Source organism: Adiantum capillus-veneris, chromosome 9 (genome assembly GCF_014529385.1).
Source record: "Adiantum capillus-veneris isolate H3 chromosome 9, ASM1452938v2, whole genome shotgun sequence".
In the NCBI taxonomy this organism is placed as follows: domain Eukaryota; kingdom Viridiplantae; phylum Streptophyta; class Polypodiopsida; order Polypodiales; family Pteridaceae; genus Adiantum; species Adiantum capillus-veneris.
In genome coordinates, this window is record NC_140939.1 from 137,563,258 (window position 1) to 137,577,195 (window position 13,938).

At 43.1% G+C, this 13,938-nt stretch overlaps 1 protein-coding gene across 5 annotated transcripts in view; it reads right to left on the reverse strand.

Annotated features, from left to right (window-relative positions):
• Positions 1-341: 341 nt before the first annotated feature.
• The window catches only part of LOC147451243 (phosphatidylinositol-3-phosphatase SAC1-like), a 61,994-nt gene continuing 48,397 nt past the window's right edge, over positions 342-13,938 (reverse strand). For 3 of the 5 annotated variants that reach the window (XM_086520207.1, XM_086520208.1, XM_086520209.1), the window contains exons 13-16: positions 2,628-2,852; positions 2,317-2,499; positions 1,397-1,505; positions 342-1,289 (exon numbers count right to left, since the gene is read on the reverse strand). In XM_086520207.1, the coding sequence (XP_086376333.1) occupies positions 1,047-1,289; positions 1,397-1,505; positions 2,317-2,499; positions 2,628-2,852 (760 nt within the window). In that variant the 3' untranslated portion in view covers positions 342-1,046. The remainder of the gene's footprint in view (positions 1,290-1,396; positions 1,506-2,316; positions 2,500-2,627; positions 2,853-13,938) is intronic. The other 2 variants (XM_086520210.1, XM_086520211.1) reach the window with 1 other exon arrangement.

Consider the following 13,938-nt stretch of genomic DNA (forward strand, 5'->3'; position numbering starts at 1 on the left):
ATGCAAGCCTTCATTCTCTTTGTCATCACCCACAACAATGGTCGTTTGGGAGCTAGATATATTTGAGGCATTAAGGTCGATTTCCAACCCGAACCACCTCCCCATATCGATACAAGCCTTCGAGACTCCTCACCTTATATATTTTAGAAAGCCAAAAGAAAGTGTGAGATGTGTTAAAGTCAACTACAACACAAAATAGCCATATCCCCATCACACAATGTGACTAACTTTCACTGAATAATCAATGAGTTTGTACGTATGTGTATTTATATCAATCCAAAATCTGTGTGTAATACATCAAGAGCATTGATCGTCAATTAAAGAAAGTGCAACGCGTGATAGCCAACCACAAAACAAAAAAACCATCACCTCCATCACACCATGTTGACAGACTTTCACAAAATCCCCACTAACATCATCAAGACCAAAATTGGGTGTAGACCTAGTGGATACAATGCATGCCCTGTGTGCGGAGCAACATTGGTCACCAAGCATTTCTTCCAAAGCCCCATGATGGGACACAAGCCTCGAAAAATGTCTGCTTGGGAGTGGTTGGGGCAAAAGGAGCTACATGATGAGGGACCCTTATAGGGGATATAACAGAGAAAACACCATGAAGATATTTGATGTGCAATGGTTTAAGGTGAACATGGAGGGCCATTCTGCGATAGTGCATAGAGGAGAGTTGGGATTTCTTGAGGTGGATTTAGAGAAAAATGGAGGGAGTATTTGAGGTGCTTTTGTCCTTCCGAAGCACTGCGAACACATACCGAAGTAACATAGTGGGCATGAGGGAGCCGCGGGGGTGGAATATACAAAATTTGTGATGAGGGAAAATATAAGACATTATTGATACATTGTGGGTATGTCTTTTAAGACTCTCATCAGGGCATTATCCTATCTTCAGGATAATGACAATAGCACGAGTAGGCATATATCCCTCAGTTAAGGCCATCATTATACAAGCCAGTACGCTCTCACCTCTTTGATGTGTGTATATGTGAAGAAAAAGGTATGTGAATCAGGAAGGAATCTGACCAGTGACTTTACCTCTCAAGGGCCGTTCTCTCTTTGCCTAGTATACAATGAGTCAGCGTATCAGAGTCTTCATAGTTAGACCTGCTTGTTATATTGCCCAAGTCCTTTCCTATATCTTGATACTCATTCAAAGCAGACTGCATTTCTAGTATTACACTTGCATCATCCCTGTCTCGTATGTCATCAGCCGAGAAATACATGCAACCCTCATTCTCTTCAAGAGCTGGATTGAAAGGATCCAAGTTTGTTACCTGCATACATAAATCACAATCAAGCAAATGCTCCCTTAAGATTGAGCACGCACATGTGCACGCCCGCACATGCACGAAGAGGATTCAGAAATAGCCCAAATTCTAACCTCACAGAATTGGGCATAGTGTTTGTTGGCCTCACTGTCTTCGACCGACCCAGGAAGAAGACCACATCCATACCAACTATCATTCTCTGTAGATGCCATCTGCAAATACCTATATCAAACATAAAACTCTGCCCCTATCAGCTTTTGAAATCAATTGAGCGCTAATTTCCATGAAAATGTCAGTCTCCAGAACTTAAACAAATTAAATGTCCTTGTACGTATAAACATTGATATTTGCAGCGGAAATTGGAAGGGTTTTTGCATATTTCTCTTCGAAGACTAGAGCCACTCCATGCAAAGTCTCAAACAGAAAAGTGTGCAGAGAACCGTTGTGCACATATTTGAAGGCAAATAAACTACTCCTAAAGTGCCTGCCTCATGGTTATGCCGTGTAAAAGAAGGACAACTATTACCATGCGGCTATATGAACAGCAGAAAGTTGGTGCTGAATAAACTACGAATCTGAAGCATTAAATATTGAGTATAGATAACTCAGACATCTACAGGACAAACTGGCCATTAGCTCCGTTATGCCTAGTTGATAACATCCCCACTGGCTAATATCGCTGGTCTCTAAAAGCGGGTGTAGAACAAGCTATCAATATATGCTCCCCTCCCCCCCCCCCCCCCCCCCCCCCCCACACACACACACACACACACACACACACACACACACACACACACCCGCACAACACTCATGACCACATATTCATGCAAAGGTCTGTATGTTGAGATCAAAGACACTATATATTCCTATGGCAAGTTGTTCTTGAAAGAGCTGATTTTCGGACTTCGAATAAGAAAAAGTACAAAGAATTAACTTTTCCTTTGACCGAGATTCTGACTTGGAAGACAATGCAGTGATATGCTTATAGCAACACGGGAATTTTCAAGGCTTCTAGAGTGATCCTGCAAACAACCTTTCAAAAACTTCCATCTCTCGAAAATTCTCTAACTCAAGCAATCGATTCAGATCCGTGTTATCAAAAACCTCCGGTCTCTCATTTACTCTTGAAAGAGCATTTGCTCCAGGGGACTTCTCTGAGCTTGGCTCTTGCTTACACTGGCCATACAGCCAGTTTGGGCTCTTCAATTGAACCTCACTGCAAAAGATGACAATAAAGTATAAAAATAGAGCCATGCTATTCTGATATATCATATAGACTACGGCGCTATTCTGATATCATATAAACTAACCTATACAATTTCATATATCAATATAGGGACTTACGCAGCATCTGGTGCAGTTCGAGAATTTTTTGCAGCCAGTTTGCTTTTAAAGTCAGGTTCGCTGCACATTCGTACATTTTTCAATGATCCGCACGTAACTTGCAAGAGTTTGTCAAAGGATGTAAGCTTTAACCGCTGGCTTTCGCCCTTTAAATGAGAACTGCTACATAGAGCAATCTCAATTCTCCTCAATGCCGTCACTCTCTCACTCACTTGTAGTAGGGACCTTCATCAAATAATGCATATTCTCAAAATGCCGCAAAGCCAAAAGCAAAAAAAATTCAAGAACAAATAGTGCCTGCATTTATTATGGGGGAAAAAAATCTGCAAAGAAGAAGCAAAAGTTCATAACAAAACAGAAAAGACTCACTCACTCCACGGCCCAATTACTGATAATGTCTGTTTTCCACTCCCTTCGAAAGATGAAACAAGATAGGAAAAGATAAGCTAAAAGCAATAAACAGTATTGTAGCACAATCAACAACAACCAACAGGAAAAACGATTGTTGTGCATAGTTACAATATGGTTCAAGTTAAAGATGGCCATGACCCCAATCAAAATACGCCTCAAGCTGCTAAGTCAAGGCAAGAAAATTTTTGGAGCAAGTCAAAACTGGGAGACATTATTCTGGTGCTTGTACAATGTGTGGATAATCTGAGGTAATATTAGGGATCGAGAACTATAAATTTGTTGACTCAAAACATAAAGGATAATCTTCCTAATATAAGCAGCAGGTACTATAAAGACCTGATGAGGCTCTAAGAGGAATGATGACATGAAATTAACACCCTGATATGGACAAATTGCTTGGGACCTTAAATAATATTATATATTGGTACGTGGAAAGACAACAAAAACTGTGTCACAAAAGTTCCATGGTATAACTAATCTTTACCGCTTCCAATCGTTTCATAATCCTGAGGTTTCAGCTTGCTACCAGTCCGCCTAATAAAAAAAGGGAGAATGGAGGCCATCATGGGCAGCGAATGATCAACTGAGACTCAGGGAACAGCTTGACGAGATCCACGACTATGCCAGCAAATAGTTCTTAAACAAGAAGTGACCTTTTCTTGTGTGCACAAAACAGATCTTCTATTAGTTTAAACACTGCCTGACATCAACCCCAGGAACATGGACAGAGAGGGACGACTCTCCCAAGACAGAACCCTCAAAAAATTCGGAGCGGGAGCGGTCACAAAGTGATGACGTGGCATAATAACCGCCAGAAGAGGGGAGAGAAAAAGATTGCAAGCAGATGACGTGGCAACCCGTGTGGCGCTGATGTGACAAGCCAGTAAATCACTTATGGGCGGCTGTCACAAAGTGATGACGTGGCTGCCCGAGAGCATTCTGGAAAATCTAACCCTAGCTGCTGCTGAAAACCCTAATTCTGGAAACCCTAACCCTAAAACCTGCAAACACTAAAATCTGCCAGAAACCCTAAAACAGCAAAAACCCTAACCCTAACACTAGTGGCAGCAGGGCAGGACCCAGAAAATGCAGAGATGTGATAACGTGGCAACGTACGACAGGATTCCGCTTTTTACAGCGCCAATCATGGAGATATCCGGAAATTGCAGCAGCTTTGCTTTTTGGCTCTACGCAATTATCACAGAGAGAGAGAGAGAGAGAGAGAGAGAGAGAGAGAGAGAGAGAGAGAGAGAGAGAGAGAGGAACTTTGATTTATTATTCTAAAGCTCAAGAGAGAGCTTGTGAGAGAAAGAAACTTTGCTTTTATTTTTAGGCTTTTAATTTGAAGCTTTTGGGGCTCTGCTTTTGGCATCCCTTGTAAACAATAAATATGTGGATTGGGCTCCCACTCTGCAGAGCATCTAGACGCAGAGTCTAAGAGTGAGACCCAACCACTCTTGTACTTTGAAACACTTATTAATACAAAAAGAAATAACGAAAGGGGCGCCAGTCTTTGGCGTGAATATCTCTAGGCACGGAACTTCGCCGGGCCATTGCAAATCTATTGTGAATAGTGAACTGTTTTGAAGTGGTTATTTGGTGTTTTCGCGATTGATTCTTGACTTGGAGTGTCCAAGTCTGTTACAGTGGTATCAGAGCACGGCCGCTTTCTCTTCTACGGGAAATCCGATCCCATTTTTTTTTTTCCGCGGCACCTATGGCTTCACGCAAGGATCAGTCGACTCCCTCTACATCCACAGATGCGGGAAGGGATCACAACGAAGATTCCGGTAGAGAGTATGGCCCGCCTCGGTCTACTCAAGCGGAGCAACGAGAGATGAAGCGTCGTCAATTGATCGACGATGCAACAAAGACGATGCTCAGTTTTGCTAAGGACCCAAAATTCGCAAAATATATGAGCGAGACTTCTTTTCAGGAAGTGTGCGAGCAGTGGCAGAAAACCACACCACCCCCCCCCCCAAAACCCGCTCTCAAGAAACCTTCTGCTTACAAGACATATTCAAAGAAGGAATTAGAAGAGGTGGTTGATGCACGGATTGCTCAGCTTTTTGACGCGCAGAACAAAGCTAAAAAGCACGGCAAAAAGCAGAAGAAAGGCACTGACTTCCCAGGTTATTTGGGTCGTCAGTCGACATTTGATAAGGCAAAGAAACAGAAGAAGCGTGTTCAATTTGAAGGAGTACCCAGTTCTTCTAGCTCTTCAAATTCAAGCGAAGAAGACAGAAAAGGCAAAAAGCGAAGCAAGAAACAACGCTTCGGAAAGGGCAATAAAAAGGCAAAGAAGTCTAAATCTCGCCCAGTGAGTGACAATTCTACAGAGGACTCGTCTACAGACAGTTCAGACTCTGACGACGACAACTTTTATGTGAACAAGAAGAATTTTTATAAAGCCAACTAGTATGACTTCTGGAAGATAAAAGCAAGAAAGTCCGAGAGTTTAAGGAAGGTGGACAATCAATCAAATTTGATACTTTTTCAAGATATAAAGATGCTTCAAAGGCTTTGTCTTTTATACAGCAATTTGACATCGCTTTCGCGAGAGGACGCTACTCAGAGCACTCCAAGATTCGAAGTGCTGCCTCTTATTTTAAGGGGAATGCTCAAACTTGGTGGTCCACGCTTCTTTTAAACAAGACTGCACCAGTTAAATGGCTGAAATTTAAGAAGCTTTTTATTTCTTCTTGGTTGACTCAAGAGTATGAACGCGACATACGAGCTGCTTGGAACCATCTTCGGATGACCAAGAGAGATACACTGGATGTTTATTGCGAGAGATTCTAGAGCTCTTTTCTACCCGCCTCTTCATTCAAGAAGATCTCGTTCAGAGAACAGATTGAGCGGCTTACCTTGGGTCTACCTACAGAGATCTGAGATCACTACTTGGAACAGAAGTCAGCTTCTATTCAGGAGTTGATGAGTCATGCGAAGCAGGGTTTTGCCATTCACTCTAGCAGTCTGACCTACCCCACCGATGAGGTCATGACACAACGAGCCGAACAGACTTCAACGAGTGAGAGTAGAAAGAGAAAGAGCAACCCAGAAAAGAAGGATGCACGACCCAAGCTTACTCCTCAGGAGAGAGCTCGCTTCATCAGAGAGGGGAAGTGCTTTGGATGCGGGGAACATGGACATATCTCCGTGAAGTGCCCTAAAAAGGCACAGAAAGAACAGAATGACAAGGACGACGAAAGGCCTGAGAGTTCGAGAGCAGCTGAGGAACGTGGAAGAAAAGGCAATATGAAAACAAGACTGGTTCCAGATTGTGTGGGTACCGATCCCAACACCATGTACGAAAGTACAGAACTTTGCCGAGCTTGGGGCAAAGTGAAAGACCAAGAGGCCCTAATCTTCTTTGACGGAGAAGCCAAGGCCAACTTCATTTCACCAGAATTGGCGGCAGGGCTCGAGATCACTCTCGATCGGATGGGACCACTTGCAGAGACGGTTCTAGCGGCACCCGGCGGGGACATAGCCATTACACCTGTCATTGGCAAACTTCGGTTACATTGTCAAAGGTATTTAGGGTATGAGGACTTTTCTCATAATGCCTTTGGAAGGTTGTGATTCCCTGGTACCACAAGAAAACGCCGTGGTCGATTATCGGGCGAGGAAAGCAACATTGGCTATAGAGAAGGGCACAACCATTGTACTTGACATTAAATTGAAGGGCGAGTCTGTCCCTATTGTATCAGCTTCGGCCATTTCTAAATTAATGAAATCAAGTCTGTTTGTTTACTCGATCTTTATGAAAGAATTGAGCGATAAGGATAGGACAAATATGTCTAAACTTGATAAAGAACGCCAAGATTTTCTCCACTCTCACGCCGATTGCTTCTCAGAGGGCCTACCAGGCGAGTTACCACCTGCTCGTCCTGAAGATCAAACCATTGATCTGATACCTGGAAGCACACCACCGAACCGGCCACCTTACCGTGTGAGCCGAGCACAGAATGAAGAGATTATGAACCGAGTGAAAGAACTCTTAGAAAAGGGTCTTGTCCAACCTAGTACTTCACCGTATTGCTCTCCAGTGTTGTTGGTTTTGAAGAAAGACGGATCTTGGAGAATGTGCATCGATTATAGAGCTCTCAACAAAATCACCATCAAGAACAGATTTCCGATTCCTAGGATCAATGATATACTCGATAGATTGCAGGGATCCTCGTGCTTTAGCAGGATTGATTTGAAGAGTGGATATCATAAGATCAAAATCGAGCCGGGAGACGTCTACAAGACAGCTTTTCGGACGAATTTTGGGTTATTTGAGTTTTTGGTCATGCCGTTTCGCTTAACCAATGCTCCTGCAACATTTAACCGGATGATGGACAGAATTTTTCGAGAGTACAGGCTATTTGTTGGCACTTTCTTTGACAATATCATTGTTTTCTCCAAGAATGAGGCAGAACACAGAGATCATCTGCTTCAGGTCTTTCAGGCATTACGAGATCACAAGTAAGTGATTAATGCAAAGAAAAGTGAATTTTTCCTACGAGAGATACACTTTTTGGGACACATTGTCTCAGCAGCGGGAGTGCAAATGGATCCGGCCAAGATAGACACTATCCGTGATTGGCCCGATTTGAAGAATGTCCATGAAGTAGAAGCTTCTTGGGAGTGTGTTCGTATTATAGGCGGTTCATTCGAAAGTTTGCAGAGGTTGCTTCCTCTTTGCATATCTTGACACAGAAAGGAGTCCCTTTCTCGTGGGGACCCACAGAGGTGACTGCCTTTCAGACACTGAAAGAGAAATTGACTACAGGACCAGTTTTGACTTCGCCGGACTTGCATAAGTCATTTGAAGTATATTGTGATGCTTGCGGTCATAGTCTGGGTGCGGTCTTAATGCAAGAAGACCATGTCATTGCTTACGAGAGCCGATTGTTCTCAAGGCCAAAAATGATAGCACAGATTTATGAGAAAGATCTTTTGGCGGTTATCCATGCTCTTACTCAGTGGCGGCATTACCTACTCGGAGCGGATTTTACTGTCTTTACAGACCATCAGAGTTTGCGCTACTTCTTGTCACAGAAGCAGCTTTCGGAAAAGCAGATGCGGTGGGCGAACATCTTGTCACAGCTTCACTTCGAGATTGTCCATGTGCAGGGACAAAAGAATGTGGTGGCAGATGCTTTGTCTCGGAAGCCGTTGGTTCTGGCTATTTCCGCGATACATCATAGGAGCTTCGAGGATACGGTCGATCGGTATGCCACAGATACAGATTTTGCAGACGTTTTCACATGGATACGGGATGGGGAGACAGTAGCGGAATGGAAAGTAGCGGGATATTCCATTCGGAATGGCTACTTGATGAGAAAAACCATGTTGTGCGTTACACAGCCGTTGAGGGAAAAGGTTATGACTGAATGCCATTGTCCACCTTTTACGGGTCACCGCGGCATTGCTACCACCATGAAAGGGGTAAAGAGATACTTCTTTTGGCCGAGACTCAAGAAGGATGTGCAAGAGTTTGTGCCCAGTTGCTTGATATGCCAGAAGGTCAAGTTTGACAAGCATAAAGCATAGGGATTGTTACAGCCTTTACCCATACCCACCCGCCCCTGGGAAAGTATTGCAATGGATTTCATTTTTTATCTCCCGAGAACACAGAGTGGTCACGATGGTATCTGGACTGTTCTTGACAGATTTAGCAAACAGGTTCATTTCATTCCAGTGAAGAAAACAGTCAAGCCGGATCACTTAGCAAGACTGTTTGTGGCCCAGATCTTCAGATTACATGGCATGCCTGAGACGATTGTCTCCGACAAGGACTCCACATTTACGAGTTTGTTTTGAAAGGCAATTTGGGAGAACATTGGCACGCGGTGCAGTTCTCGTCATCATTCCACCCGCAGACTGACAAGCAATCTGAGATTGCCAATTCAGTGGTTTTAGATTTATTGAAGTCTTATATCTCGGATCAGAAGACTCAACGGGAAAAGTACTTACCTTTGGTGGAATTTGCCTACAATAACATGATACACTCTTCGACGAGGAAGACACCATTTGAGATTGTTGAAGGTGTTGCGAAGGTTCCACCCTTTCTAAGCACGAAAGATAAGATTTTTGAAGCGGATGAATATACGGCTTAGATACGACTTTTGCGAAGGTTCGCGAGGCTTTGCAGAAATCTCAAGAACGATAGAAAAAGGCAGCGGATTGCCATCGTCGCGACTTGAAATTGAAGGAGGATGATTGGGTGCTCTTACATTTTGAGAAGGCACGCCTGAGAAAGAAAAAGAGAAAGGAGAGGCTTTTTCCAAAGCTTAGTATGCGATACTACGGACCTTTCCAGATCTCTGAAAAGATAAATGATGTCTCCTTCTGACTGAAACTTCCTGATACTTGGAGGATTCACAATGCATTTCATGTGATTCTCTTGAAACCTTTCAAAGGTGATGTGTCTGATGATGGGGAGCTTGATGAGCAACCCGAAATGGAAGAAAACGAGGGAATCCTTGTTCCTGAACAGATTTTGGCACATAAGGATACGAAGAATAAAGGTAAAGTTAGAAGGCGGTTCTTGGTTAAGTTCAAGAACTATCCTGCATTGGATGCGAAGTGGATGGAGGAGGAGGACCTGGCAAATACTCCTCAGATTGTGAAACTTTACCTCGAGGCTTTTGGTTTAGCATAGTCTACTCCAAATGGAACCCAGAATTCAGCTTGACCGGAGATCTGGTGCAGTGGGATGCACAAGAGGAGAGTTACTCCGCTCCTTTGTCAACACATGCCTTGATTTTGATACTAGAGTCACTGATGTCTCTTTGAGCTTCAAGGATACTGAAAGTTGACAGTATTCTGTTGTATGCCTTAATGAAATGGAATTCCTGAATATGATACTGATTTGTTCTTGACTTCTTTTAAGTGCACGCTCTGATAGACGAAATGACTGTAGCATTTTGGTCCGATTGATCTCGCTTAGACATGGTGGCAATAGGGGTTAGTCAATCGGACATTGATGAGGTCCCGATTGGACCTAGATGCGATTGCTAGCTACATTGTCGATAAATCATGGTCTAAGATCCGAATTAATGTTGAATGTCATGTGATGTCCTGTGATGTGACTGTTGATTGGTACATGTGCTAGATGTGTGTTCCTAGTACGTAGGTACTAACAGTCAGTGTCTGCTAAGACGGTTTATGGCCTCTGTCTGTTTTGCATGCGTAATCGAGGGCAATTACAATGCTTTCAAGAGGGGGGTATGTCACAAAGTGGTGACATGGCTGCCCGAGAGCATTTGAAAACCCTAACCCTAGCTGCTGCTGAAAACCCTAATTCTGGAAACCCTAACCCTAAAACCTGCAAACCCTAAAATCTGCCAAAAACCCTAAAACAAAAAAACCCTAACCCTAACACTAGTGGCAGCAAGGCAGGACCCGAAAAATGCCGAGATGTGATGATGTGGCATCGTACGGCAAGATTCCGCTTTTTACGGAGATTTCCAAAAATTGCGGCAGCTTTGCTTTTTGGCTCTACGCAATTATGTGTGTGTGTGTGTGTGTGTGTGTGTGTGTGTGTGTGAGAGAGAGAGAGAGAGAGAGAGAGAGAGAGAGAGAGAGAGAGAGAGAGGAACTTTGCTTTATTTTTCTAAAGCTCAAGAGAGCTTGTGAGAGAAAGAAACTTTGCTTTTATTTTTAGGCTTTTGATTTGAAGCTTTGGGGCTCTGCTTTTGGCATCCCTTGTAAACAATAAATATGTTGATTGGGCTCCCACTCTGCAGAGCATCTGGACGCAGAGTCTGAGAGAGAGACCCAACCACTTTGAAACACTGATTAATACAAAAAGAAATACCGAAAGGGGCGCCAGTCTTTGGGGCCAATATCTCTAGGCACGGAACTTCGCCGGGCCATTGCAAATCTATTGTGAATTGTGAACTGTTTTGAAGTGGTTATTTGGTGATGTCACGATTGATTCTTGACTTGGAGTGTCCAAGTCTGTTGCAGCAGACGTACGGCTGATGACGTGACAGTTTTTATGCGTGTGAGAGCTACTGAGCGCCAGTTATTGTTAGCCGTTGGTTTTGGGTTATCACCAACTTTTTGTATCTGTTGCTTTTAGGCCAAGGGCCTTTAAAAGGGTGCCCAGCGGGTCACTTCTCTCAGATCAGCTTAGAACCGAGATTCCACAGTGACTTCCTAGCAGTTCTTCTCTCTGATTCATCCAAGGAAAACGAAGTACCGAAAGGCGCGCCAAACTTTGGAGCCAATGAATCTGGGAGCGAAACTCCGTCACTTTGTATCACAATTACGATCTTTTTCTAGTAGTGAATTTTCAGTTATGCTCATGTGTTGCTGTGAGATTTCCACCTTGTCAGTGCCAAGCCAGTTACAGTGGTATCAGAGCTTCAATCGATTCCTCTTCTATGGAGGTTCCAAGACTTTTTTAAGCCTACGCCATCTGATCAGAAACAGGAAACACTCCTTCCTCCAGTGTCGCTGGAAAAAGAACCTAACGGCAATGGAGATTCGAATAGCAATAGATTGACTAACGAAGATTTGGGTGACCAACTCCAACAATCCCTAATCAGAATCCACACCTTGCAAATCTCCGAAGGAAACTACAAGTTAGCACTTGTGCTAAGCACCTAATATAAAGTATTCAAAGGATCCAAAACATACGAAAATTTTGAAAAAGCAACCGATTTCAGAATTTTATGAAAGGTGACAGAAGGTCCTCTCAAGTCAGCAAATGAAAGTGACAGCAAAGCCAAAATTAGATAAGAAGACCTCTCTTTCAACTTCAAAGGAAATTGATTGAGCCGTGAAACGTAAGATCAACAAAATCAATATAGAAAAAAACTCGCACAAAGAAACCGAAGTCGGAGTTGTTCCCCAACTATTTGGGCCGACATTCAACTTTTGAGAATTTTGGAAAAGAAGGGGAGTGGCACACACCTTTTAAGCACGAGGCTCCAACATGGATGGGCGCTTTTATCAGGTAGAGATTCTGATTGTGAACAGATGGTTACAGGCTTACCAGATGTTGGGAGTAAGCATGGACAATGCATTACTTGCATAGTTTTGAGGTGTTGGATGAGGACGGTCATATGGTTGGAGCTAATCCACACCGTATGAGGACAGTATGATCGCATGTAGGGATCCTCAGATCGAGCACTGTGTCAATGCCAGGCCTTTCAAGAAATGGCTAGCTCTTGTAGAGGAGAGCAATGAAGTGTGGTCAGAGCGTGCACAGAGGAGGGCCGTTATCTCTAGTTTTGAGGTGTTGGATGAGGACAGCCATATGGTTGGAGCTGATCCACACCCTACGAGGGCCGTATAATCTCGTGTAGGGATCCTCAAATTGAGTTCTCTGTCAATGCCAGGCCTTTCATAGCACTAGGGAGACAGAGCCTTTTTACTCTTTTCAAGAGGGAGTACTACGCTGGCTACAAACCGCCTATTGGGCTCTCCCTGCCCCCCAAAATAAATTGTATGAGGTAGTCGTTTTCAAGACGAGTTTTTTTTGTACACATTTGTAGGAGGGAGAGTCTTCCTTCACAATTATATTCCCCTTCTATAGGGATAGTTTTGTAGCCCATGTTTTTTGTGGGCAATTTGTCTCTCGTTATAACTAATGCAAGGATCTTTTTATGGGGGGGGGGGGGGGGGGGGGAGGAAATTTCATCAAGGAAAGTCTCCGAGAAACAATCTTGGCAGTGATTGAGGAAAGTTAAACGATTTTTTTCTAGCTTATACACGACATTTTCATTATTTACATCCCTCTATTTAACAAAGATCAAGCAGAAAAACACTCCTTTATTTCTCTGTTTTCAAAGATATGACTGACCATACGAACTAGCCAATCACCTGCCTTAGCATCTACATCATATTGTTGTCCTTTAAAGTGGAAGGACGATTTCTTAGTTACATAACCTCGAATAGGATAAATTTGTAATGCTAAGATATTCCTAAGATAACATCACAACCTTGTATCGGAGCAGCTAAAAAAGATTCTCTATCTACATAGTTGACCCTTGTTAAGACTTTGAAGTATCCAAGAAAATGAAGTTATCTGTGGTGCCTGGATGAAAAAGAATCAAAACTCTCTATCCATTGAGACCACCCCGCTTTCTCAAAAATTATGTGTTAGCCTATACATAAAGTACCAAGTTTGAGGCAAGAGGTGTAGAATCCTTCTTGCGGTGTAGGCAATCCGGTATTTTATTATAAGGCCTTTCTCAAACAAAATAAACAATTTCTTCTTGCATATAGGCCGTAGTTGTAAAGAAGTAAGACATTTGCTTTTCTTGACTCCCTTTGGCTTCTTTTCTTGAACGGTTGAACCTTAGGCTGATCCAAAGGAAACCGAAGTATGACAACCTAGAACAGAGAAAGGGTAAGAAAGAGTTCAAGGAATGCGGCCAAAACATGAACATCAACTTCTTTGTTACTATATATGTGATAGTTATGTGTGTGAACACACTTTGGACCGTTGGGGCACTTTTTCCCTCACTATGAGGCTTTTTCCCCGTGCATTGTATGTACGCCCATCACTCTAGGGCTAACTTATCTTTCCATTTGCACACTAAGCAATACACTTTCTATTGTGTGCCTTGAGCTTCTTCATCTTCTCCAAGCTGTTGTGCATCCCTACAACTCTAATTCCAACAGTTGGTATCAAAGCCGGTTGCGTCCTCCCAGGCAATCGCCAATGTCGCCATCACCCCACTACTCACTTTTTTTAAATTGGGAGAGCTTTGGTGAGCGTCAGCAGGTCAAGTAATACTTCTAGAAAGCTTTGGGAAAACTCATAGAGCTTGGTGTGCTAAGAATTTTGATTCGGGTCCATTTCAACTTTCGTTTTTACTACTAGTATTGCGCGGGCAATATCGTCCTTTTGTGCAAAATTTTGCAATTTTCTGCAGAGGAGGTCCTTCCA